The 27,176-nt window shown below is 50.5% G+C and overlaps 2 protein-coding genes across 3 annotated transcripts; both read left to right on the top strand.

Moving 5' to 3' along the window:
• Positions 1-423: 423 nt before the first annotated feature.
• On the top strand, positions 424-5,389 carry Slc32a1 (solute carrier family 32 member 1). Its single transcript, XM_041670046.1, has 2 exons — positions 424-1,281; positions 3,457-5,389. The coding sequence occupies exons 1-2, from the start codon at positions 892-894 to the stop codon at positions 4,642-4,644; spliced, it is 1,578 nt and encodes a 525-aa protein (XP_041525980.1). The 5' UTR covers positions 424-891; the 3' UTR covers positions 4,645-5,389.
• Positions 5,390-11,379: 5,990 nt separating this feature from the next.
• On the top strand, positions 11,380-26,868 carry Actr5 (actin related protein 5). 2 transcript variants are annotated; one of them, XM_041670050.1, is made up of 9 exons: positions 11,380-11,960; positions 12,606-12,835; positions 14,342-14,511; positions 18,365-18,582; positions 19,218-19,400; positions 21,176-21,292; positions 21,924-22,063; positions 23,489-23,621; positions 26,302-26,868. In XM_041670050.1, exons 1-9 carry the CDS (start codon positions 11,586-11,588, stop codon positions 26,551-26,553), a joined length of 1,818 nt encoding a protein of 605 aa, XP_041525984.1. In that variant the 5' UTR covers positions 11,380-11,585; the 3' UTR covers positions 26,554-26,868. The 2 variants fall into 2 exon arrangements, with proteins under 2 accessions (XP_041525984.1, XP_041525985.1); XM_041670051.1 differs by lacking the exon at positions 26,302-26,868 and having other exon boundaries at positions 21,943-22,063; positions 23,489-23,618.
• The last annotated feature ends 308 nt before the right edge of the window (positions 26,869-27,176 follow it).

Here is a 27,176-nt window from a genome sequence, read left to right as displayed (position 1 = left end):
TTGGTGGCGAGCTACCCGCTTCCATCGTGGCATCCCTGGACGGCAGAAACGGCTTAGGCGGTCCTGTCCGGGGCTGAACGTCTTTAAAAGTGATCCAAGACGTTCACTTCTGTCACCAAGATGGACTTGCGACGAGATTTAAGAGCGCGTAATAGATGGCAGGGAGACAGACAGCCCGCCCGGCTCCGCTAAAGACCGGCAACTGTCCTATGGCTATCCGGACTTCAAGCCAGAAGTTCTGGGGACTCTGGAGGGTTGGTCTGGGGATGGAGGACCTCAATAACCAACCCACACTGAACTCCTCCCTCCTTGCAGCGACGAGGTGGGACGGGCCAGGGAGCCCGCTTAGCACCTCCTCCAGAAATGCAGCACTTGGGGGGCTCCCCACCCACACCTCCCCGTGCTCCTTCCCACCGCCTTCCCAAGGGTTCCTCTCTCCAGCCCCTATCACACTTCCGAAACCTTCCGTGGCCCCTTTCCCTCCTCCCAGCCCCCACCTCACGTCCCCGGGCTTGGCCAGTATCCCCTTTCCGCCCTCCGCCCACGCACCGCCTGACTCCGAGGGGTGCGAGCGCATTGGGCTGCGCCCGCGTGGGGGCGCCGCGCCAGCCTCGCGTAGCTGCTCTGACGCCGCCGTCGCCGCCGCCCTCCGCAGCCCGGTAGGCACCCGCGCCAGCTCTGCAGAGCTCTCGTCACCTCTCGGGCCGGTCCCACCGAGAGCCAGCCTATCACTCCGGGAGACAGCCTCGAACGCAGGGCTCGAGGGTCATGAGCCAGAGCGCCCCGGGGTGCCGCGCCAAGAGCCAGCAGAGATAGCGGCCCTCGCTGCCTTAACACGCGCTCGCCGCGTCCCCAGACCCTTCTGTCCTTTCCTCCTGCCCCACCGCCACTATGGCTACCCTGCTCCGCAGCAAGCTGACCAATGTGGCCACGTCCGTGTCCAACAAGTCCCAGGCCAAGGTGAGCGGCATGTTTGCCAGGATGGGGTTTCAGGCGGCTACGGATGAGGAGGCGGTGGGCTTCGCGCACTGCGACGACCTCGACTTTGAGCATCGCCAAGGCCTGCAGATGGACATCCTGAAATCAGAAGGCGAGCCCTGCGGAGAGGAGGGCGCCGAGCCGCCCGTCGAAGGAGACATCCATTATCAGCGCGGCGGCGCTCCTTTGCCACCGTCTGGCTCCAAGGACCAAGCCGTGGGAGCTGGTGGCGAGTTCGGGGGTCATGACAAGCCTAAGATCACGGCGTGGGAGGCGGGCTGGAACGTGACAAACGCCATTCAGGTGAGCGCGGGATTCCCAGCTCTTACTGTCACCACCCCCCACCTGAGCGGTGATTGCCGGGCTCTGCTCCCACACGAACCCCGCAGAGGTCTAGGTTTCAATGCCGGTTCCCCCCAGGACTCGAGAATTTATCTCTTCTTCTCCGACCTTCCTAGCTGTGTGGGGGATCTACGCCCCCAGGTGGTGTCCTGTTCAGATCCAATAGCCTCCTCTTACTGCCCCTGCGGCAGGACAATTTGGCTGAGGTTTGGGGCGGGGGGGGGCACAAATTTAGAGACCCTGCAAAAGCTGGAGAAATGGGGAAGGGCTTGGGGCGGAGGTGGGGGTGGGAGGGAGAAAGAAAACCAGGATCGGAAGGGACAGTTTGCCTTGGGCTGCGGAATGGAGTCACAGCTGCATTTTCCAGGAGGAGATAGGGGGTGAGGGGGCGGCGGGGGGGGGGGGGTGGGGGGAGAGCTGAGCCGGGAGTCTCCTCCTCCGGACACACGCAAAAATTGTGCACACGTACAGAGACAGACACGTCTGTCTCCTCGTTCCCCTTTCCCATGAACAAACAGGCACATGACATGCATCGATTTACAATTGACGAGGTTACCCGAGACGTACTTGGTACACCCCAAGGCTTTCCCCAATTGCAGCAATACTTTTTACACAGCAAGTGCCCATGTCCTAACTTGATTATAATGCATGCACACACAAGCACACACTCGGGCAGACACAGCACCCACTTGGTTCGTGCAGCTTTGTTGGAGACAAACAGGCTAGCACATAGGACTCCGCGTCACGCAGCTGCGCAGACTGACTCCTTTCGCCCGAAATCCCGGCTGCACCGCAGAAGCCCAAGTGCCTCCTCCACCTTCGGGCCAAGCAGCTCCAGAGGCTGAGAACTGCCTTAGGCCGTCCAGCTCGTCCTCTGTAACCTCTAATCCCAACCCCTAGTCCAGTCCCATTCCCACCAGGAGCGCGGAACTCCTCCCCTGAATGATTTGGACGTCTCAAAACAACCCCGGGAGCGGGCAGGGGTTGATGGGCCCCAACTTCTGGGAGGGAGGAGGCCTCGATTCTGGGAGCCCTTAGGCTCTTTGTCTTGGCTCCCTAGCTTCTCTGGAGTGTTGAATCGTTGAGACAGAGAACGCAGGTTTCTTAGGGGTGGAAGGCGGCAGCTGGGTTTCTCTGGACTTTAGATTCAGAGGGATGCTTAGGTGTCTCTCTACCCGTGGCACTTCCCACTCAGGGACAGGAGATTGAAAGAATACAGGATAGGGTTGGAGTCCCAGAGGCCTTCGCGATTGCAGGTGTTTCTCCCTGTGTCTTTTATGGCTCCGTTCTCTAGCCCGGAGAAAGGTAGGCTGGAGGTGCGCAGGAATCTTGTATTTCGTTAGCTTTTTTTTTCTCCATGTAAATTACAAACGACATTGCACCGCTTTGGCCCTTTCATCTGATCGGATTCTAGAGACCTGTCGGCTTTGGTTTCCTGCAGCAGCGGTCCGGCTTCCTGGGTAGGAAGGGTCCTTACTCTGATGCCCTTTGCAGATCCCACTTAAAATACCCTTCTTATGGCTCGTCCTGGCCCCAACTCCAGCCTTGTCCTAGGATTCCCAATCCATATTCCCACCCCCTCTCAGTTCCCCAAAGCCCTGAGTCTAGCCAGAGTGTCCGCATATTTCTTCCTTTCTGGCCTCTTTTGGGTTTCAGTCGGTTCCTTTCTACCCGGCCTCCACCCCTCTAGTTTGACGCTTAAGACACCTCATTAATGAACATCCCATTCCAGGCCACCTTAAATCCGGTGCCCGGCTCTTCGGAGCTTTTCAGAGTGCCCTTCTGGGACCGTGTTCCTTCCAGTCTCCGCTTTCCATCCCCTCTTCTGATTGTATCCCCTGGAACTATCTGCTAGGATTCCTGCAGTTCCTTCTACCCTCAGACTCCTCCAGCCATCCCCCCATCCCCCCCCCCCATCCCCGCTAGCCTTCCCTCTGACTTAACACTCAGATTCTGCTTTGGTGCCCTTTTCACGAGGATTCATCCCAGTCCCCCATCCTTTCCACCTGATCGCTTAGGCGCAAGTCCCCCTCCCCTAGCTCCCTCTAGCGATAGTTTTGGGCTATACCCCCTACAATCACTTTCCAAGGCTGCCTGGGCTGAGCTCCTGGATCTGGTTGCCTCTTTGCACCACAGGGCATGTTTGTGCTGGGCCTACCCTACGCCATCCTCCACGGCGGCTACCTGGGGTTATTCCTCATCATCTTTGCTGCAGTGGTGTGTTGCTACACCGGCAAGATCCTCATCGCATGCTTGTATGAGGAGAACGAAGACGGCGAGGTGGTGCGCGTGCGGGACTCTTATGTGGCCATAGCCAACGCGTGCTGTGCACCCCGTTTCCCCACGCTGGGCGGCCGCGTGGTTAATGTGGCCCAGATCATCGAGCTGGTGATGACGTGCATCTTGTACGTGGTGGTGAGCGGCAACCTCATGTACAATAGCTTCCCGGGGCTGCCCGTGTCGCAGAAGTCCTGGTCCATCATCGCTACGGCCGTGCTGCTGCCCTGCGCCTTCCTGAAGAACCTCAAGGCCGTCTCCAAGTTCAGTCTGCTGTGCACGCTGGCCCACTTCGTCATCAACATCCTGGTCATCGCTTACTGCCTCTCGCGCGCGCGTGACTGGGCCTGGGAGAAGGTGAAGTTCTACATCGACGTCAAGAAATTTCCCATCTCCATCGGCATCATCGTGTTCAGCTACACGTCGCAGATCTTCCTGCCCTCCCTCGAAGGTAACATGCAGCAGCCCAGCGAATTCCACTGCATGATGAACTGGACGCACATCGCCGCCTGCGTGCTCAAGGGTCTCTTCGCGCTCGTCGCCTACCTCACCTGGGCCGACGAAACCAAGGAGGTCATCACCGACAACCTGCCCGGTTCCATCCGCGCCGTGGTTAATCTCTTCCTGGTGGCCAAGGCGCTGCTGTCCTACCCGTTGCCCTTCTTCGCGGCCGTCGAAGTGCTGGAGAAGTCTCTCTTCCAGGAAGGCAGCCGTGCCTTCTTCCCCGCCTGCTACGGAGGCGATGGTCGCCTCAAGTCGTGGGGGCTGACGCTGCGCTGTGCGCTGGTGGTCTTCACGCTGCTCATGGCCATCTACGTGCCGCACTTCGCGCTGCTCATGGGCCTCACCGGCAGTCTCACGGGCGCCGGCCTGTGCTTCCTGCTGCCCAGCCTCTTCCACCTGCGCCTGCTCTGGCGCAAGCTGCTGTGGCACCAGGTCTTCTTCGATGTGGCCATCTTCGTCATCGGCGGCATCTGCAGCGTGTCCGGCTTCGTGCACTCACTCGAGGGCCTCATCGAGGCCTACCGAACCAACGCAGAGGACTAGCGGGCGGGGCCCCTGCCTCCAGCTCCCACCCCGCCTATCCCCATTACCACCCCCTATTCCTCCCCCCCCCCCCAGCCCCGTGCGCCACCACCGCACTAGGGAGGCCGAGCTTTAAACATCTCTGGTTCCCAGTTGCTGATTATTCAACGGGGGACAGGGTGGGGGAGGGAGGGGATAGACATCCAAGGTCCACTGCGTCTGCGTTTCTGTCGTCCTTTCTATTCCACACGGCCCTGGTTTGCGGGGAGGGAGAGCGTATTTATGGAGAATGTTTTCTGTCCTTCCTGGAGCCTCCCTCGCCCCAACTTTGGCTCCAGTCACCGGTAGGGGTGGGAAGGGAAGGGAAAGGGGCGCCCGCAGCTCGCAGGCTCGGAAACTTGACCTTGGGGGTGGGGTGGGGGACATTTCACAGCCATCCAGTGCTTGGAATTTACAGCGTCCAGCCATTTCCAGCAAGAGCGCTCCCCATGCCCTAGACATTTCAACCTTGCGGCCAGAAGGGCTGGTCGGGAAATCCATTTCTGGCGGGCGACTTCCTTCTGGAGAAGCCGCGGCAGGAGCCTGTTTGCCTGCCGGTTTTCAGGAACCCAAACTCATCTTGTGCAATGTGTCCGGTTGTGGAACTGTATACTGTGCGTGTGGTGTGCTCGTGGTGAATAAGATGAAATGTATATCAGAAAAAAAAATCTATCTCTAATTTAGAGTGCGGTGCATAATAATTATATCCGCAAATAAAGAAGAAACAAAGGCGTTTCTGGCCTCCCGTTCCCGGCTGCCCAGCGCGGTGGTACGTGGGAGGGAGGTGGTGGGGACACCCAGCTCTGGGCAAGTAAAACAGGGAGGGAGGAAGGAACAATTGTGGTTAAAAGGTCCTGGGAGAATTGAGTTGGTTCGACGTCAGGATGAAAGAACCAATGGACCCCCTCCGGCTAGAATTCGGAGGAATTCATAGAGAATATGGTGGACTCTTTCAGCTTCCAACACTAAAGCAGGCAGGGTGCAAATTTACTGAACAAATGTTTGATTCTTAGGGTTAGGGCTAAGTTGGGTAATAGAGTAAACTAGTTTACAGTAGGGGGCGTATTTCAGGGAGAGGGGAAAGCCAGGTAACAAAGGACCGAAAGCACAAATCCCTTGAGGGTCTGCAAACTTCAAGAAGAATGATAAAGGGGTGGATTGTGGGTTTTCCAGGCCCTTGGGACCAGGCGCCAAACCCATTGTCTTTCAGGCACCTAATACCCCAAAACACCCTACCTCAAGCCCCCTCTGGGGTTCACGCAGCCAGCCAAAGGGATTGGCCATTTACAACAAACCCTTGGAGCACCCCCCCACCCACACCCACACACCAGCACCCCAGCCTCATAGCCACGCCAAAGGGATTGGCCATTCCCCACTCCTCTGCACAGCTTGCCAACGTGATTGCCTGATTTATCCTAGCCAAGGAATGGGGTAGGGACTGGTCTGGGTGGTGTTTTGTTTTTCGTGCTGTCTTGAAGGGCATTTGCCTGGGTCTGCTGGGAAAGGTTAGGGTACTCTTTCAGGATGGAGCTGGAGGGCTGGGCTGCTGTTGGGTGCCCCCTCATTGTGGGAGGAGCCATTGTCTAGGCACAGGCTTTTAGAGTGAATCTAATGACTAAGCCGGGTGCCAGTCTCTCTGCAGTGGGGGAGGAGGGAGAAGAGAGGAGCAGGGAGAGTGTATCTGTGTCTCACAAACACCTTAGTAAATGTGTGTGCGTGTCCACGTCATAGTGGGCTGGGTCTATGGTGCACCTGTGACAGTGGTGGCCTCAAATCAGTGTGGTTCTGCAGCCACAGAACCGGAGCAGGAAGGAGTAGGCTACCAAGCAGCGCTTTGAGATGCTTGTTCCCCTCCCTGTCTCCTCGTTTTATTTCCCTTTGTCCCTATGGTGCTATGCTCAGGCCCCAGCACAAGTCAAAGAATTCTATTTCCAGTCCCCCACGATCACTGATGTCTCCCAAACCCCGGGAGGAGGGCGCCGAGTGTCCATCCTCCTGCCTTGTGTCTGCTTCTCGGTGGACCAGGAGTATGCTCAGACCCAGAGCCCACATTGCAGCTCAGAAAAGGCTATAAAGGGGCAGTAGTCCTGACCCACTGTGCCAGCTATGTCCTTATCCGTAGAAGGACAAATGAGATGAGCAGTAGGGACAGGAACTGCTAGCTCTAGGATTTGCTTGCATTTCTCCAGTGGGTTTTGGCTCCAATCTTTGGGCTCGATTTGAAGGGGCCCCAGGTCCCCAAGAGCAAATCCTGATGGTGGCATTGGCATAGAGCCCCCTAGAGTCACAAATGGAGCTCTACACCCTAGTGAGTGGGTCACTAACTATCAAATTAAGTTCCTGGGGGAAATGGAGGCAGATGGGACCCGTCTCCATATTTCCTCGCTTCTTTCCAAAGTGCATGAACAGAGATCACAAAGAAGTTGCTAACCACAGTGCACTCCCCCCTGCTGTCTGCATCCTAGGAGAGCAGCCTAGGGAAGCGAGGACTCAGCATCAGCCCCACCCCATATACCCAGGCTTCCCAACAGTTAACTCTGATAAGCTGTCCCTATCTGCTGCAGAGATATGTCGGTGTACCTGTCTTGTGCCCTTGAGAAACCACAAAGATCATGTCTGCCAGCCACAGAGTCTGGAAGTGACCCTGCCTCGCCTCCCCAGTGGTCAGAGCATGAGCTGCTGACCCTCAAAGGGGCTTTCTTCTTCATTGTTTTGGTGCTTGTCTCCGAGTTCCCACTGCTTCTCCCCCACCCTCACCTCCTGGAGTTAATTCTGTTCTCCCTCCCTACCCCAGTGCTTTGCTTCAGTATCGTTTGTCAAAAGTGAGTCTTCGGTGATTTATTTTGCCAAACTCTTGATGCTCTAGTATGGGGTATTTTGTTATATGATGCACTCTATCCCAGAGATTGATATGTTCCTTGTTCAAAGACCTTAGAGTGATGAAGGGAGCCAAACAGGTCCAAGGGGAACCACTAAGCCATGAAGAGGATCCAGGCCTTGCTGTGCATCCTTAGAACTCCGCTGTCACCAAGCCACTGCCAGTGCCTCCCCTGAACTCCTGTCTTATCTCCCTGGGGGCTTTCTAGGATACCTTGGGAGACACAATTTGGAGTTGAGGAGTTATCTCCCAACACTGAGCCAGTTAGTGATTCCTGTCTCTGGTCCTCTGATGAAATGACTTGATGAAATAACCTGTCTTATAAAGAGACCCCAGAGGGATCTGATAGCTCATCAGACATGTTTTATTTGACTCCCTCTGTCTTCCCTGTTTCCTTCCAGCACTGCCTGGGATCTCTAAGCAAATTAAATGCATTTGCATCTTTGTCTCAGTTTGCTTTTGGGGAGATCTAAGGCAAGACATTTACTTACAAGACTTTTAATCTAATGTAGTATCACCACCACCACCACCCCAACCCCCAAGGTATCTACTCAGAGACTCTGGCTAGGCTGGAAAAAGCAGAATAAAATGGGAAGTACTTTAAAGACTTGTCCCCATTCTACCCAGATGTTCGGAGATAATAACCACCATAATTTCTCCCCTCTTCCTGATGTGTCATTGACTTGGGACCATTGGAATGAAGACTGAGGCAATGGGTTGGTGGATGGATGAATGGATGGACGAATGGATGATGGACAAGTGGGTGGGTGCTTTCATAAATGTCAGTGATTAGATGAATGAGCAAATGGGTAGGTGGATGAGCGAATGGAAGGAAGAATGGGTAGACAGAAAAATGAGTCAGTGGAGGAGCCAAGGAAAGGATTAGTGGCTAGATCAATGGATGAAAAGAAAGGATGCAGCCATAGCAACCTCCTCCTCTTCCTTCTCATTTTCCTTCTTCATCTTTTTTCTTTTTTGGACAAGGTCTCACTGTGTAGCCCTAGCTGGCCTAGAACTTATTATGTAGATCAGGCTGCCTCCAGAGGGCTGGAATTAAAGGCATACACCACCACATGACTTGTTTAGTATCTGAAACGGCTGGCTTAAACTTGCTATGTAGCCAAGGCTAGCCTTGAACTCCCCCTGCCTGCACACCTTGAACACTGGGATAACAGGTATGTGCCACCACACTCCGCTCACGATGACAATCTTTAAGCATAGTAAACTGCTGGGGCAGATATTGTCTGCTTGGCTCCCTCGTGCATCTTCACCAACAGATCACACACAGAATTTACCTAAGTGTGTTTTGTAAATTAATAGATAGATCCTTGGATTTACAAAGATTATCAGCACCATTGTTACATCAAAGCTACGGGAAAACAAATATGGGATCAGCCAGTGGAGTATGTAAAAACGACAAACAAAAACCCTAGGCCAGGGCCCTTGGGCAATAATATTTAAAGATCAGGCGAAGGAAGAAGAGAAGAGATTGGTGAAAAGGAGCCAGAGAGGTAGGAATTAAAATAGGCTGGAACTGAGGAACAGACTTCAAGGAAGAAGTGGTAAGATGGTTTCTTTTCCCTCTGCAAACGTCATCTTGGGACAGGGATGGAGGTGTGGACATCCTCTGTCCCTAATTCCTAGCGGTAAAGAAATCCAAGAGGCTTCTCAGAGAGCAATGGAGCAGGGGCTTGCTAACGGGGTGTTCTAACGGGGCCTGCCTCCGAAGAGTGTGCTAAATAGGGAGAAGGATACCCAGAAATGGAGGAGAAGGGGATGGAGAGAGAAGAGCAGCTCAAGTGCACAGGGAGGTTGGCTGCCTGCAGTCGGGGTTCCTCTGCAACAGACCAGGACTCAGGGTCACACTTGAATGGGGCAGCACACGTGGGAGCCAATGCTAGGGAGATTAGTGGCACAGCGGAGAAGTGAAGGACAGAAAATGATTATCTGCTCCCAGGACATCGCAGGCAGGTGTGCTCCTTTGGAAACCTGGAGTTCAGTCCACTGGAAGCTGCAGAGGTTCCCCAGTGAGCATATTTGAGGAGCTGAGGGTGTGAATTGTCATCCTTCGGCCTTCACCAGCTGGAGGTTCAGGGAAGCGGTGGTAGCTACTGGGCACTTCCCCTGAAACTGTTAGCTGGAGTCTAGGCAGGAATTCAGTCAAATGTTCAATCAGACAGTGGGATAAAATAAAGACATTCGATCTGGTCTCAAAAAATTACCTTTCATACCCTCTGCTGTATCTCAGAAGCTGCTAGAGCATGCACCCCAAAACAAAGGAGTAAGCTGGTGTGTGGTGTGGTGTGTGTGTGTGTGTGTGTGTGTGTGTGGTGTGTGGTGTGGTGTGTGTGTGTGTGTGTGTGTGTGAGAGAGAGAGAGAGAGAGAGAGAGAGAGAGATCTATAACCCTAACACTTAGAAGGCTGAAACAGGAGGCCAGCATGAGATACAAAACAAGACCTGACAAAAAAAAAAAAAAAAAGAAAGAAAACCAATCAACCAAATCAACCCCAAATTCCCCACAAAACCTACAACAACCAAAGCAATCCCTCCCCTTAGTAAAACCAGGTTAGAAAGTAAAGGGAGTGACTAAGAGAAATCCCACACAAGACAAGATGGGGTGGACATTCAATGAACCGTGACGTGATGGAGAAGCAACAATTCAGGCTGACAGCTGTGCCATAGCCACAGGGGCCTGTGACCAGGCTGGGCAGTCTGCTAGGGACTTAGGAAGGAAGCAGGAACAATGCCATGGTCTACTGTGTATTAAATGGCTTGCTTATTTTATTTTGAAAAGGATATTATTATGTAGCCAAAGCTGACGTTGACCTCACCAGGCAGATGAGGTTGGCTTGGAACTCCTCACCTCTTACCTCTACCACTGACACGCTGGGATTCCAGGTGTGCACCAACAACTGCACCTCACCTGAAACGGTGTTTTTGTTTATTTGTTTGTTTATGTGTGTGAAATAACTGAGGGCTGTTAAGAAAATTGGTGCAGAGTTTGGGGTTCAGCTATCAAAAACCACAGCTGTGGGGTCCTTAATAATGGGATCCACTTAACTTGCAGAGAGAGGAACGCAGGCAAAGAAGAGCATGCCTAGTGCATGTCTGTTAAGACCGGTGCTGAGTCAGTCACATCGTCTCCCCTCCACCCTGGTGACAAGGTTACATCTAATAAGATGACCACATGGGAGAGTTAAAGCAGTAAAAGGAAGAAAGAGCGAGCATATGTGTATGTATCATATATCAATCGGTAATTAACAGCCCTTTTTCTCAATATTTAAAGTCTTCCTGAGAGGACAGCCCGTCGGAATTGAATAAATCTATTTGTAGATTTTGTTCAGTAAAATATACTTGCTGAAATACATAATCTTACGTAGACAGCTTGATGACGTTTTACAAAGTCAATTAATGTGCACTGTCACCTGCCACGCCACGCCAAGAAACTTAATTAAGTACCCCAGAGCTTGGAGTTTGGCTCAGCCCGAGAAGGCACCGAGTTCCATCACTGAAACCTACTGGGCGAAGAAAACAGACTTCCTGACGTTTTCCTCTGACTTCCACTGGTATATTTTGGCACGCTCCCACACCCATCACTCAATAAATAAGTAAACAAAAAAGGAAAAGTCAAAGGAAAAGGAGATTATCTAAATATGGTAAAGCAAGGTGAGGTGGGAGAATGGGGGGGCGGAGTGCAGTCAGGTGGGGGCGGAGCCTTGGTCAGCCAATTAGTGCAAGGGGCGTGGTCACGCAGAGGCCCCGGGTCTCACAACTGGGGCGGGGCTCCTGGCCAGCCAGTTAGCACGAAGAGGCGTGGCCACAGAGGCCTTTGGGGACGACCTAGACCAGGCGTAGGGTTCCCGTCCTGGACCAACAGAGCTCTCAGGCCCGCAGAAGGTTCTGGATAGCCAAGAAGGACTCTGGTGCAAAAATCAGCTCCTTGAGTAAGGAGGAGGCTTCCAGACACTTAGGGGCCCCGGGAATCAGACAGGGCGGGGCTACGTGGCGCACGCGGCGTCGGGGCGGGGCCGGCGCAGGCCAAAATGGAGACGAATGTGTTCCGGTTTCGAGATGCCCGCGCCGCTCCGGATCCCGTGCTGGAGGCCGAGCCGGTGGCCTTCGGCTCGCAGCCGGTTCCGCTGGTGCTGGACAACGGATCATTCCAGGCTCGTGCCGGGTGGGCGTGCCCCGGGCCGGATCCGGGCCCCGAGCCGCGCCTGCAGTTCCGCGCCGTGTGCGCGCGCGGCCGTGGCGGGGCGCGCGGCGGGCCGGGGCCGCAAGTGGGCAACGCGCTGGGCAGCCTGGAGCCACTGCGTTGGATGCTGCGCTCTCCTTTCGACCGCAACGTGCCGGTCAACCTGGAGCTGCAGGAACTGCTGCTGGACTACAGCTTCCAGCATCTGGGCGTCTCCTCGCAGGTGAGGGCGGGCTGGGCGGGACGTCACTCCAGGCAGTCTAGTAGTAACGCTTCCCGTGCGTCTGCCCTGTGCTAGGAGTTAAAGGTGTAAGGGTACACTTGAAGATAGAGCTCACGTGATTATTAACAGTTTGGCCTAATAAGCTTGAATTGTGCGGGGAATGGTGTCATACACCTTTAATGTTAGCACTCCGGAAGCAGGGGCAGGCAGATCGCTGTGAGCTCGAGGACAGCCAGAACTCTTACACCAAAACACCCTATCTCAAAGAACAAAGAAATCCCAAACAAACAATAAGCTTAAATTAACAATACGTTAATGCTTTCCAAAACTGAAATGTGTGCCTTATAATTGGTTTTGATCACCTTTTTGAAGGTTTATTTCAAACTATTTCAAAATTGTATGTACCAGTATGTTGTGTACTAGCCTTAGGTCTGGGACCGTCTGCAGCTGGAGTCAGGTGGTTCAGAGTGGGTGATGAGGGTGCTGGGAAACTTGGGTCCAATGCTACCAATCTCTCCAGCCCCCATTACGTTTTTAATTAGAGCTATAAAACAAATTAAACCTTGCAACTTGGATTTGGATTATTTTTGTATTTCATGCATGTTCTGCCGTCATTCATCTATTTGTGCTTCTCTTTCAAAGTAGGGCTGCGTTGATCATCCCATAGTTTTGACAGAGGCCGTGTGCAACCCGCTCTATTCGCGCCAAATGATGTCGGAGCTCCTTTTTGAGTGCTACAGGATCCCGAAGGTTGCCTATGGGATAGACAGCCTCTTCAGCTTCTACCACAACATGCCCAAGAATGCTCTTTCCAACGGCCTCATCATTTCATCTGGCTACCAGTGTACACACATTTTACCCGTCTTGGAAGGAAGGTGAGTTGCACTTGTGGCATTTAAGAAGCCTTGATTGAGGACCTACTGGAAAACTGGAATGGAAAGGTACCTATTGGGAATGTCTGGCAAGCGCTAGATGATGAACTGAACTGGACTTGGCTCAGACCTACATCAGTATGTGGCTTCCTACGGTATTTTGCCTGTCCTTTGGGGCCTCCTTGAGAGAGTTCAAGTGTCTAACTGACAGTTATATAATTTTATAATTCTTATTTATGGGAAATAGCACAGTATCTACCCATAGTACACATTCAGTAAACTTCTTTATTTATGGTTTCTCGAGCAGTAAACGTTATTTGAATATATTTATTTCTCTCTTTAACCTGGCAGTGGTGGCACACGCCTTTAATCCTCACACTGGGGAGGCAGAGGTAGGTGGGTCCCAGGGATTGAATTCAAAGTCCTCAGCCTTTACAGCAAGCACCTTTACCAGCAGAGCAATCTCACTGTCTCTTGAATAGATTTAGTTTAGACCATTTTGGTATTCTGGAGTCATTTTTTGTTTTTCAAGACAGGCTGTCCAGGAACTTGCTTTGTAGACCAGACTGGCCTTGAACTCACAAAACTCCACCTGCTGCTTTTGCTGGGATTATAGGTGGGATTATAGGTGTGCACCACCACGCCCAGCTTCTGGAGTCATTTTTTAGTTAAGAATTTTTGCATTGTAAACTCTTTAATTCATATTGCCCATACCTTTAATTTTGTTTATATTGTCTAACCCGTACTAGCCAGTTATGGAAATTTTCAGAGCCGAATAAAAGGCAGGTAGTTCTAATCTGTTCCTGTCTCAGAGTTTAGTCTTATTTTCTCTTGTGAGATGAGGCTACCATTGTGACCCTAAAGGTTTCCCATGTAAAGAGGTGTGTACCACAGGCAGCAGGCTCTGGCTCCAGAGCTGGATGCTTGGATTTGCAGCCCTGCTAAAGTGAGACTCATGCCCCTTCATGTGCTTACACATCTAATAAAATGCCCTTGGAACTGGCATGCTTGACCATTTCCGTTACTTCTAGGCTACTTGACTCTAGGATCACCACCTCCCAGAGGTACAGGCTGAGCCACTATCAATATCTTGCTTTGGAATGTGTGTTTATTCTGTTGAACTGTCTTTTTCTTTTTTTTTTTTTTCCCCTGAGACAGGGTCTCTGTATATCCCTGGCTGTCCTGTCCTGGATCTCACTATGTAGACTAGGCTGGCTTAGAATTTACAAGACATCTGCCTGCCTCTGCCTCCCAAATGCTGGATTAAAGGCGTGCGCCACCATAAGACTGGTCAGAAGTTAAAGGGCCATGTGTCTGGGTGTGCAGTAGGAGTTCTGGCCATTGGTAATGCACCAAGGAACTCTTGCTGATGTGGGCTTTAGGTGTCCCAGCCTCCACTATTCTGTCTCTTGGTCTGCATTCCGTTCCCCTGCTTTCCCCAAGATGTTCCACATTTTGTCTTTTATGCTGCACAGACTTTCAATGTTCTTCTTTCCTACTTTGGTGTAGGCTGGATGCCAAAAACTGCAAGCGCATCAATCTCGGAGGAAGTCAGGCGGCCGGCTACCTGCAGCGGCTCCTCCAGCTGAAGTACCCGGGGCACCTGGCAGCCATCACGCTCAGCCGCATGGAGGAGATCCTACAGGAGCATAGCTACATTGCTGAGGACTACGGGGCAGGTGATGCAGGGGACCTTGCTCCAATTTCCCAGCTCTGTTGACCTTTGAGGGTTCTTTGCGTTGTTACCAGTGTGGCCCTTGCTTGCCCAGCACCCATCTCCCCTTTTGCTGTTCACTGTGAGATCAGCCAGTGAACTAATTGCCATGAACAGGTTCCCTTCACACACCGTAGCTTTATAATGTGCCTCTGGTATAGCTTGCAGCTTGTTTTAAAAGTTCGCATTTTTGAGAGAGGGAGGACAGTGTGCCAGCTTAAAAAGTTTGAGACCAGCTGGGCATGGCATTGCACGCCTTTAACTCCACCACTCAGGAGGCAGAGGCAGTCAAATTTCTGAGTTCAAAGCCAGCCTGGTGTACTGAGTGAGTTCCAAGACAGCCAGTACTACACAGAGGAGAAACCTTGTCTCTACAAAACAAAAAAAGGTTTGAGATAAATTGAAATTGCTTTAGCTAACGTCCTTAGAGTGATGTCAGAATAGCTCTCGGGTTTCAACAGATCTTGAGCTTTTATTTTTGAGGCAGTCTCCTTACATAGTCCAGGCTAGCCACTGCTCGAGTGTAGCCTCCTGTTCCTGCCTTGGCCTCTAAGTATCCTGAACTTCTCATTGTATTTACTTTGATGTTCTTTTGGTGGCTATATTGCTTATTGTACAAATGTGATAAATAATGTTTTTCTTACAAATGTGAATGATTCTGCTAAAACTCAAGAACTATGGTTAGTAGCTCTATTAAGACACTCTTTCCCACAGTGTGTGACTGGGCTTTCTTGTAGTCACGAAAGGTACTGGCCTTCAGCCCACCACTGCTGAGCTTTGGGAAGGCAAAAATAGTATAATGCCTTTATTTGATTTTTATGCTTTAAACAGAAAGCTTGTTTGGTCTACTCTAAGGACAGAGTGCTAGAAACTAGCAAGAGTACTGCCTGCTCCCAGATGTCATTATCTTTGAAGATGCTCATTGGGTAAATGTGCTTGCTTCTAGAACCCACGAAGTGGAAGAGGGAACCAACTATGGCAAGCTGTCCTCTGGACCTCACGTGTATGCTTCACATATACACGAATGTTAAAAAGATTGAGGGTGGGGATGTGGCTCAGTGGTAGAGAGTACTTGCTGTCCTGGATTCCATCCCTAGCTTAGAATGAATCAGACATGAGCAGACTTGAAGGTAGAGGTGGGATTGAAGGATCAGATATACAAGGTCATCTTTGCCTCACCGTGAGTTTGAGGCCAGCACAGACTATATGAGACCCTGTCTCGGAAGGAGCAAACCTGGAGGGTGGAGAGCTGGCTCAGAGCACTGGCTCTTGCAGAGGACCTGGGTTCAGTTTGGAGCACATAGTGGCTCACTACCATACCCAATTCCGGTTCCAGGGCATCTGCTGGCCTCCATGGGGATCAGACATGTGCACAGTGTCCTTAACACACAAATAGGCAGAGATAAAAACCAACCAGTCACAAGTACACAGAAAATTCAGCAAAGAAAATAAAAGCAAAGTCCAACCCTAATTGTGGTAGAAACCATAGAACATAAAATTTATCATCTGCCTTTTTTTCTCTCTTTCTTTTTTTAAAATATTTTGTTTTTTGGACAGTCTCCCTTTGCAGGCCCATCTTGACATCAAACTCATGACTCTCCTGCCTCAGCAAGGTTTGTCTTAAACGGTGATTAGGGTAGCTGAGTGGTGGTTACAAGCTGTGTCTTCAGAACACCTTTGTTAAGCACCTGTGATTAATGAGGCACAAAGAAGTTGGGGAGCTAGACGTAGAAAGAAAGTTGTGGGTTCCCTTTCCTTCCTATACTTTGATATTAGAGTAGCTTTTTTAAATTTTTTTTTTCTTTTATTTATGAGACAGGGTCTCACTAAGAAACTATGTAATCCTAACTCACAACCCTGTCACTCCAGATCCAGGGGATCTGATGCCCTCTTGTGGCTCCCATGAACATTGCATGCATGTGGCGCACAGATGTATGCAGGCAAAAATCATTCCTGCACATAACATAAAATAAATTTAATAGCATGTAATTCTGTGAATCCCCCTTTTCGGCACTGCTGCTGTGACTGCATCCCATGAATGTTGATAGATTTTTATTTTTATTGAGTTTAATATTTTCTAATTTCTTCAAGACTGCTTCTTTAAGTGATTGTTTAGAAGTATTTGCGAGACACCTTTCTGTGATTTATCTTTGGTTTAATTCCACTGTGGTGAAAGCACGTTATTTGATGTCAGCTGAGCTTGTTTATTGTGCGACCCGGCATATAGTCCTGTATGAGGGCATTTCCTGTCCTGCATGGGTAGGGTTCAGGTCTCTGATGGTGATGGTGGTCCACACTGCTATAGCCTTGATACCCTGTTCCTTCTGCTAGTTCTGTTGATAATTAGGAAGAGTGTACTGCTGTCAGTGGTGTGATCATGGCTATCCCTATTTCTCCTGTCAGTTCTGTCCATTGTTTTATTGTTTTTGTTTTTAAACTGAGGACCAGACATTACAGTGCTAGGCAAGCACTCTATTTCTGAGCTCTGTTCCCAGCCCCCATCTGTCAGTGTGTGCTGTTTGTTATCTGGCTTTGTCTTGTTAGCTGCGTACTTAACATTGTTATGTCTTCTTGTCCCTTGACCTTTTATCATTATTGGTGTCCCTTTTTGAGTCTAGCAGTTTATTTTTTTTTTTCTTTGAAGCATACTTGAACCTTAGGAGTCACTCTGCCAGGTGGTGAGACACACCTTTAATCCAGCATTAAGGAGGCAGAGGCAAATGGATCTCTGAGTGTGAGGCCAACCTCGTTTATTAGTAAGTTCCAGACTAGCCAGGGCTACATAGTGAGATCCACCTCAAAACAAGCAAACAAATATAAATAAATTAAAAACAATCCAGCTTTCTTTTGAATAGGATTTATATGGTTTATCTTTCCGTTTATTTAATTAGCAGCAGGGTCTCATGTGCTCAGGCTATCCCCAGAACTCCCTGAATGTCGGAGGATAGCCTTGAACTCTTAATCTTCCTGCCTCTACTTCTCAAGTACTAGGATTAGGAGCAGGCACCACCACCCTGCTGGCATCCCTTTAGCTCTGTTCTTTATCTGTGTAATTCAGGTGAGCTTGTAGTGGTCGTGTTATAGTAAATGTTCCATCGGGGATGGCATCCAGGCCTTTTGCTTCTCAATAGCACTCTGTGGGTGTGAAGACCATTTGTGTTTGAATTTAGGACTATTATTTTAATTTTTCTCTTCCTCTCTGACTTTTAGGTTATTGGATTTCCATTTTATTTTATTTTTAGACAAAGTCTCACTGTGCAGCTCTGACTGGCCTGAAACTCATTATGTGGTCCAAGCAGGCCTTGAACTGAGAGATCCTTGAAGCAGAAGGTGGAGTTAAAGGGTGTGTCACCACGCTCAGCTGGGCTGTGTTCTTTAGGTGGTTACTCTAGAGTCTAGGAGTGTAATTTTTTCTCATCTTTGTAGACTCTATTGATCACTTAAGGGAAGCAATGTTAGCAGCAGACTTTATGTTTTATGTCAAAGTGTCTCACGTGCTGAACTTATGACCACTGAGAGCCCAGCAGACAATAGTGTTTTTATTATTTTTAGTTCATGTTAAGTGATTCATGAGGCAGTTGGCCTCGTGTGTTGAACAGATTTACTTAAACTCTGGCTGTTGCAGCTTCCTTCCTGTGTGATTTCTGTCTGGAGCCCCTCAGAGTGGTGTGTGTGTGCCCGGGTTTTACGGCTGCGTTTGGTGTTTCCGTGGAGTCAGAGGTTCTGAGTGTTATTGTCACTTGTGCTTGGCCTCGACTTTCCAATTCATTGCTAACAGGGCTTTGACCCTCTAAAGTCCCCAAACCATTTCTTTGAAGAATTGCAGAAGTGGCGGTGTCCTGATTACTATGAGAACAATGTCCACAAGATGCAGCTCCCGTTCTCTAGCAAGCTCCTGGGCAGCACGCTGACGGCTGAGGAGAAGCAGGAGCGGCGGCAGCAGCAGCTGCGACGGTTGCAAGAGCTCAATGCCCGGCGTCGGGAGGAGAAGCTGCAGCTGGACCAGGAGCGGCTGGAGCGGCTGCTGTATGTGCAGGTGATGGCAGCAGGGCTCTGCCCTGGCCTTGCTCTGTAAGGTGCTTCTGGAATGTTCTCTTCCTCTCTGGTTTCCTTGGCCATAATGTGCTTTGGAACTGGAGCCCAGAGACCAGAATCATCGAGATAATTTACATGCATAAAGCAGGTGGTCTGTGCAGAGCCGCAGCCTCCAGCTCTGTTTAGTCTTAGGGCGGCGTCTCAATGAGTTTCAAAAGGTGACACTGCATGTTCCAGCTCTCAGGTCAAGGAGCAGTATTACCATCATCTCTTCAGTGACTCCTTCCCCTCAGAGATGGCGCCGTCTGTGATTCTCTCACCGTAGATTAAGTTTCACTTACTAGATGGTGCTGAAACCAGGGTGCAGTGCTAACTAGTCCAGACAGTTGGAGAGGAGGGCAGGCATGAGCCTGGGCTGGGAGCCGGAGGGGTGGCTCTGCTGGGGGCTGGCTAGGGAGCCCCAGAACACACTTACACACACACACACACACTCTCTCTCCCTCCCTCCCTCCCTCCCACCCTCCCTCCCTCCCTTCCTTCCTCCCTCCCTTTTTCCCTCTCTCCTCACCCCACACCTCTCTCCTGGCTTCTGAGCTACTTTCTCCAAGTTGCTGACTGCGCCTGCTCTTGTTTCAGGAGCTCCTAGAGGATGGCCAGATGGACCAGTTCCACAAAGCTCTGATAGAGCTGAACATGGACTCCCCAGAAGAGCTACAGTCCTACATACAGAAGCTCACCTTGGCAGTGGAGCAGGCTAAGCAGAAAATCCTTCAAACAGAAGCCAACCTCGAGGTGGACGTGGTGGACAGCAAGCCAGAGGTGACTGGGGCCTGGGGAGGGACTCTCCTTGGGTCCTTAGGCTGGACAAGTGCCTTTACTCCCTGAGCCATCTTTGCAGCCTTCCACTTTCTCTTTTTGAGACAGGATTTCACATAGCAGCCTGTGCTGGCCTTGAACCTATATGTTGTTACAAATGACCATGAGGTACATGGTAGCAGTACACACTTAAGAGTCCCAGCACTGGGGAAGTAAAAGCACCCCAGACCAACTTCCACTGAACTACTGGGCATTTTCATTTGCTCTTCCAGGCTGCATGCTATGTTCAGATGAGAGCTGGCCTTCCGGAACTCAAAACCATATCATCTGGTGTGCATTCATCCATGAACTTGTAGTTAGACTGGAAAGTATCACAGGGTCAGATGCAGGCAATGGATTTTGAATCTGAAGAAAAAACAAGCAGCTGAAATGGGATCCCAGGCAGTTGGGGACCCTGCTTCCCTTTGTTTCTTACCTGTAGATTTTCCAGCAGATAGTTAGTTATATGCTGTAATTTCAACATCCCTCCATCTCATCTCAGTACTTCTGTATCTTGTCTTGCTCTGGGGCCATACAGCAGGTCTCTGTAGACTTGAGGAGGTTCCAGACATGTTTCCAAAGCTTGTTTTAGGAGCCTGGGAAGATGGCATTGATCCCTCAGGTATGAAGAATGAGTTTAGATCCCCAGTACTCAGACTGGGCGTGATGGAGTGTGCCTGTAAACCTAGCCCTAGGGTGGCAAAGATAGGAGGATCCCCAGAGCTCACTGACCAGCCAGTCTAGCCAGACCAGGGAGCATCAGGTTCTGGAAGAGGCTGTCAAAAAGTACAGTGGAAAGCTAGGCAGTGGTGGTGCACACCTTTAATCCCAGCACTCAGGAGCAGAGGCAAAGGCAGGTAGATCTCTGTGAGTTCAGGACAGTCTGATCTACAGAATGATTTCCAAGACTGGCTCTGTAGCTACTGGAAACTGTCTCGAAAAACAAAAAAAAAGGAGAAAGGAAGAAAAAAAAAAGAAAAAAGTAAAGTACCATGGAGGGGCTAGAGAGATGGTTCAGCTGCTAAGAGCTGCCTGCTCTTTCAGAGGACCTGAGTTCAGTGTTCACTATCAACATTGGGTGACTCTTAATCGCCTGTGTCTCCAGCTGGAGTTCCCACCAGCATCCTCTCATGTCTTCTTCCCACAGATCAATCCATTGATTGATTGATAATGCTGGATTATCTCATGAGAATGCTATGCGAACTAGACTTTGGACTTCTTAATTCTTCTCTCTCTCTCTCTCTCTTTTTCTTAGGTTCTCACGCTGCAGCTCTGGCTGTCCTGGGATTTGCTCTGTAGACCAGGCTGGCCTCAAACTCCGCCTGCCTCTATTTCCCAAGTGATGGGATTAACACACCTGACCTTTTTGTTTTTAAGTTGTGTGGTCATGTGCGTATGTGTGCACGTGTGCTGTAGCACACAAACGTGAAGGTCAGAGGACAGTTTTTGAGAGTTAATTCTCTCCTTCCCCCTTGTAGGTTTCAGGGATTGAGCTCAGGTTGTCAGTTTAGTGGCAAGCTCTCTTACCCTTTGAGCCATCCTGCTGGTCGTCGTTTAGCCTTGTTAACTCGTCATTCCCACCCACCTCCAGTGTGAACTGTTCTGAAGAGTATTTAGTTTTCAGACAGGTGTTTGGAACGCTGGCTGAGACCCCATCCATTTTCAGGATAGAATCAGAGCTGAGATTTGTTGGCGACCAGTTTCTCCACTATTTGATTCCTGCTGTGTTCTGTCCGCAGACCCCTGACCTGGAACAGCTGGAGCCCTCCCTGGAGGATGTGGAGAGTATCAATGATTTCGAGCCCTTGTTCTCAGAGGAAGCGCCCGAAGTGGAGAAGCCAGTCACCACGGTCCAGGTTTGATAACTGCTACCACACGTGCATTGTGAAGTTGTTGACATAAGTGACCGGCCCAGTCTGCTTCTGGGAGCCTTGAAAACCCCAGTTGTGCTTCAGCAAGGGCACCAGTACTCCCAGTGTCAGCCAGAGGCTTTCCCTGGTGGTTGTTGGGGGTGCCAGGGCCCCCCTGAATGTGAGCAACTGATAGCAGAGGTATCTGTCTAGTGACTGAGGTCTCCAGACCTGCAGACTGGCTCTCAGTGGTTCCTTTACATTTTAGCCAATGTCATCATCCCTGCTGGGATCTGTGCCTCTTGTCGTGATGGCAGCAAGATAAACTGACAGTACCCGAGCCTTTGGTGGGAGGAGGTGCTGGACCAGGATGGGTGGAGACAAGGTCTCCCCGTCTGGGCATCTTCACCATTCCTCTCCAGAGTCCCTTCTGCAGCTTGGGCACAGCAGTGTGTAGGGATTTGTCATTCTGGGGTTGAGCAAAGGTGGAAGGCAGGGTCTTGAAGTGAAGAGAGCTGAGGTGGGGTGGTTCCGACCTGGACTGGGAAGCTGGGCTGGAGAAGTAATCTGAGAAAACTGATAGCTGAGGGGATTGTCATTATGGCCTAAAATCATCTCTTAAACCTTGGGTTTGAAGCCCGTGTTTAACTTGGCAGCATATCATCAGCTCTTCGTTGGGACAGAAAGGATTCGTGCTCCGGAGATTATTTTCCAGCCTTCTCTCATAGGAGAAGAGCAGGCGGGGATTGCAGAGACCCTTCATTATGTCCTGGACAGGTGAGTGGGGGACTACCCCATCCTCACCCGAGCCTCTTCCTGGGTTTTCCTGGGAAAGGTGACTGATGGGCGTGGGAAGATCTGTAGCTCTCTCCATCGCTGGCTCTACTCAGGTAGTCTGCTCCTATCCGGGCCTGCAGGGAGAACAGGTCTGAGCTCCCTCCGTTTTGTGAGCTCTGCAAACTTAACCTTTGAGTCTGAGCAACAGAGACAGTGCACCCTGGCTTTCATGTGAAACTTGACATTGCTAAAAACCAGTGACTGTTTGACTTATGTATTCGTTGAGATAGGGGCTCTTTATGTACTCAGTGACCTTGAAATTTTCAGAGAAGCTGGGATCATAAGTGTATACTACCATACCCAGCAAGACTAGTGATTTTTTTAAATTTAATTTAATTTTTATATTATGGGGGGAGATGTATACATGAGTACAGGGACCTCTTGAGTCCCCTGCAAAAGCAGTGTGTACTCTTAGATGTGTGTGACATTGGATCCCCTGGAACTGGAGCTACATATAGTTGTAATCTGTCATGTAAGTGCTAGGAATTGAACCCTGGTCTCTGAACAACCAGTGTGCATGTGGTATGGACTCTTAACCACTGAGCCATCTCTTCAGCCCCAAGACTAGTGTTTTGTTTTCTTTTCTTTTCCATTTCTGTTTTTTCAAGACAGGGTTTCTCTGTGTAGCCCTGGCAGTCCTGGAACTCACTCTGTAGACCAGGCTGGCCTCAAACTCAGAGATCCACATGCCTCTGCTTCCCTGATGCTGGGATTAATGATGTGTTCTATCACACCCAGCAAGACCAGTGATTTTTAGATCATTCTCCAAATACTGCAGTGCTTATGAAAGACTTCTCCTCTTCTTGTAGGCACATGTTTATATAGCGCTTACATTTCTATACGAATGTGCCTGCCACTCGTGCAGGCGGTTCCCATAGTGAGTGTTCTTCACTCCGATTGGGCGGGTGGAGTGTGTGGTTTGTTGCACTCTGGTTGCTTTGGTTACAGTAGGTTGGAGCAGAGGTTATTGTGGTCCTAAGCACAGCTGCCCTGGTCCTTGGGCTTTCTCACTGTTCTCTGAAGACTGTCCTGGCTTTCTCCAGCTGACTCTCTTGGCAGGCATGACTTCTTCCTCTCCTCTCTCTCCCTTCTCCAGGCAGCTGCTGAGATTTACAGCTTTCCTGCCCTGTGGGTTTTCTTTCCCCACCTCCCAACTTTAATAAAAGGATCCTCAGGTTAAAAAAAAAAAGTGTTACAAAAGCAAAAACCTTGTGGAGCTGTGACTGAAGAGCAGAATACTGGTTTATCTTTTAATTGTCACGCAGACACTGATAAGTTGACTGCTCTACCAAGAACTTACCTTTCCTGGCCTGTCTACAGTGTGTTCCAGCAGCCAAGCTGGAGCATCCTTTCTGTGTCTCCTAGGTACCCGAAGGCTGTTCAGGATACCCTGGTCCAGAACGTTTTCCTCACTGGTGGGAACGTGATGTATCCCGGCATGAAGGCCAGAATAGAGAAGGAGCTGCTAGAGATGAGGCCCTTCCAGTCCTCCTTCCAGGTACCTATGCTGCTCTGTGTCGTCTCCTGCCCACTGTTTGTGATTTCGTCCAGCCGCTGGCTGGTGATGAGTGGTGACCGGGATTCTGCAGTCTGTCACCCACTGCAGAGGGTCAGCAACCGGCCTTGTCTTTAAGCCACAGTCAGTTGATTTGGGATGGAAGTCCTGCTTGTGTGTCATTCTGGTCTTCCATTTAGTCGACAGGATTGAGCATGTACTGAAGTTGGAAGAGCATCCTCAGCGTAGGAAGATTCTCACCAACCACAGCAAGAGCATCCTAAGTTCTCTCAGGGAGGCACATGCTGTCTGATAGTTCACTAATCTCCAGACAGGGAGGGTCTGATTCTTCTGGAGTACCAGGAGTGTGCTTGGTTGACTCTTCTTTGGATAGCTGTTATTTGAGGTCTTGGGGGAACAGGAAGGAGGCTGAGCTAGGGAATCATGTGATTAATTTACATCTTAGGAAGATAGTGTGAGGTCAGCCTGTATGCATAACCAGTGAGTTCAAGTCAGCCTAGATTGCATAGGCTCAGTCTCAAAAAGCTAAGAGAGAGCAGGGAGGGAGAAAGAGAAAGATTTTTCACAAACAGGACAAATCGTATTTATTTTTCTTTTGCTTGTTTTTATGATAGTTGTTATTTTTGTGGTGCTGGTGGCGGAGCCCAGAGCCACCTACCTGCTGTGAAGGCACGCTGCCGGTCAGCCACATCCTAGTCATGTTTCTTTCAAGTCATTTTAAAGCATTACTAAGTATCAGACAGTTTAAATGAGCCAAAATAAAAATAAAAAATAGAGGCCTTGGGAGGCAGATGATATGGATCTCTGTGAGTTTGAGGCCAGCCTGGTCTACAGAGTGAGTTCCAGGACAGCCAGAGCTATTACACAAAGAAACCCTGTCTCAAAAAAACAAAGAAAGAAAATAGGTTGTAGGGGTGGAGAGATGTGTCAGTGGTTAAGAGCACTTTCTGCTCTTGCAGAGGACCTGGGTTTGGGTCCCAGCACCCACGTGGCAGCTCAGCACTGGCTGTAGGTCAGGTTTCTGGGGATCCAGTGCCTCTTCCGGCCTCCATGAGCACCAGACATGTACATGGTACACAGACACACGTGATAAATCTTTAACAAAATCAAATTTTGGACTCAGTAGTGTTTGTGACCAGTATTATTCATGTGTCTGTTTTCAGGACATATTCTTGTCATGTTTATAATTTTAACCAAACAGAAAGATTAGTGATAGCTTGTTTTGTGGCTTTTTTCCACTTCGAGATTATTATGACAGTTTATCAGTTTGAGCCATTGTTTTCATAGCTGTTTGGCACTCTTGTGACCATTGGTGGCACTGCAGTTTTTATAGTCACAGTAGCTGCTGCTTACTGACTACTGTGTCAGGCAGAGTGCCAGGGCCGTACTCGCCAGAGCAGGACTCTCATCTTACCAGATAGCAAGTCTCCTGTGCACAGGTCTTTCTGTGTGGCAGCCTGGGTAGTCTCATGCCCAAGCTTGCATTTACCTTTGGTTTTTTCTTTTTCCTCCTTCTCCCCTCCTCTTCTTCCGTCTCTCTCTTTTTTGAGATTGGGTCTTGCTTTTTTGTCCAGGTTGGCACAGATTCATCATCCTTCATCTCCCATTTGTGCCGCTCTGCCAAGGCTCAGGCTTGCAGCTGTGCTGCTTCTGTTGCCCACAGCCCACCTCTGCTGCTGTGTGTGGCCTGTGCTTCATTTCCAGAAATTCCAAATCCACCAGTCAAGCTTGAGAACTATGGTTGGCAGAGGAAGTGGGGTGGGAATTGAGATAAAGACTCCAAAATAGGAGACTGTAGAGAGCTGCGTGGAACCACACCTGATGGCGATGTAGAGAGCTGCGTGGAGCCGCACCTGATGATGCTGGCTCCTGCTCTCCGCAATCCCGAAAGCGAGTGCTCTCTGTGATAATCCACTCCTAATTATGGCTAAGACCTGACTTATGCTATTATCACGCAATGATTGTCAGCTGCTTGCATATGCATGGACCTATGGGCAATGCCCACCTGGCAATCTGGGGTTGGCAGCCTGTGCCTTTTTAAGGGCTGGGAGAGGTTTGCCCGGAGAGAGAGAGAGAGAGAGAGATTGCTGTAAAAAAGTCCTGAATAAAGTGCTAGCAAGAAGAGCTCCGTTGTTGCGTCTTCCTTGCTGGTCGAGGTGGGCGTGACAGGAGACCTGTTCAGAGCAAGGGCTTTACCGTGACTGACCGGGTAGGGCTAGTTGAGGGGCCTCCGGTGGCTGCTGGCTCCAGCCTTGCTCTGCCTGGGACATTGGCAGTGTCAGAGAGTGCCTGGTCACTCTGCCCTGTTGTAGTTTCTCCCAAGTTCTCTTGTTGTCACAGGTCAGTGCTGCCCTGCACCATCCAGGTCACCCCTCTGCTTGCGACAGTTTGTAATTATCAGCATCACAGAGCAGGGGCCTTGGTCGAGAAGCTAGACCTGTGAATTGGTGCCTGTGTAACTGTGTGCTCTTTCTGAGAGGCTTAATTTTGTCTGGAGGATGCAGAGACTGTTCCACACATCTCTGGAGGCATCACCCGGGCCCTTCTGATGTTTCTGAGGATGTGGGAATGGGGTGTGGCTGAGCTGCAGGACCTTCCTCCCTGGGCCTAGAGCTCTGGTAGGAGATGCCTTTTTTCAGAGTGCCTCTGCTTCTTGTTCCAGGTTCAGCTTGCCTCGAACCCAGTGCTGGATGCCTGGTACGGTGCCCGAGACTGGGCGTTGGATCACCTGGAAGACAGTGGAGCTTGGGTCACCAGGAAGGACTATGAAGAAAAGGGGGGCGAGTACCTCAAGGAGCATTGTGCCTCCAACACCTACGTCCCCATCCGCCTGCCTAAACAGGCCTCACGTGCCTCAGAGACTTCTGGGAGGGGCTCCGGGGCCAGTGGAAGTGGAGCTGGTGAACAGGCCTAGCAGAGGGTCTCCAAGATGGCTGTGTGCTCCACGCAGGACGTAGGCAGTATTTGGGACAAGGACAGTGCCCGCTTCACTGCCTGAGTCCACCAGCTCTGTTTGGCCACTGACTGGATTTCTCCTGGGAGCACAGCAGAGGACAGCAGGCGATCTCCCTCAGTGAAGGACAGAGTGGCCTCTGTCATGAGAACCGCAGGCAAGCTATGGTACTGCTTTCCTCGGCAGTGTGGGAAGACGGCTGGAGGCTGGAAGTGGACGGGAACAAGGTGTTTCTCTCGGCATGTGAGAAAGCCTCTGTTGTTTTCTAAAAAACGCTCTGAAGTTATTGGTGTAGTGTGTATTCTTCTGCACGTGTGGCAGTTCTGTGACCGCCTAGAATGTTCAAAAGGTGGTGTTGAAATTGTGGAAGTGGTCATCCTGAGTCTCAGGAGTGGAAAGACCCCACCCACCCCCATCCTCTGCCTGGTGCGTGTCCTGAATGGACACACTCAAGAACTGAGCCCGGTAGCTCCAGCCAGAGCTGCTAATGGCAGCGCCGAATCAGAATCCGGATGTCTGAGTCCCAGGGATCCTAAGTGCACTTAGATGACACGCACACCACACAACCTACTTATTGCCTCATT

Source organism: Microtus oregoni, unplaced genomic scaffold (assembly GCF_018167655.1).
Source record: "Microtus oregoni isolate MIOR12 unplaced genomic scaffold, Mior012 000020F_ref0000438, whole genome shotgun sequence".
Classification (NCBI taxonomy): Eukaryota; Metazoa; Chordata; class Mammalia; order Rodentia; family Cricetidae; genus Microtus; species Microtus oregoni.
The sequence above is the reverse complement of the archived record's forward strand: the minus strand, read 5'-3'. Positions and strand labels throughout refer to the sequence as shown.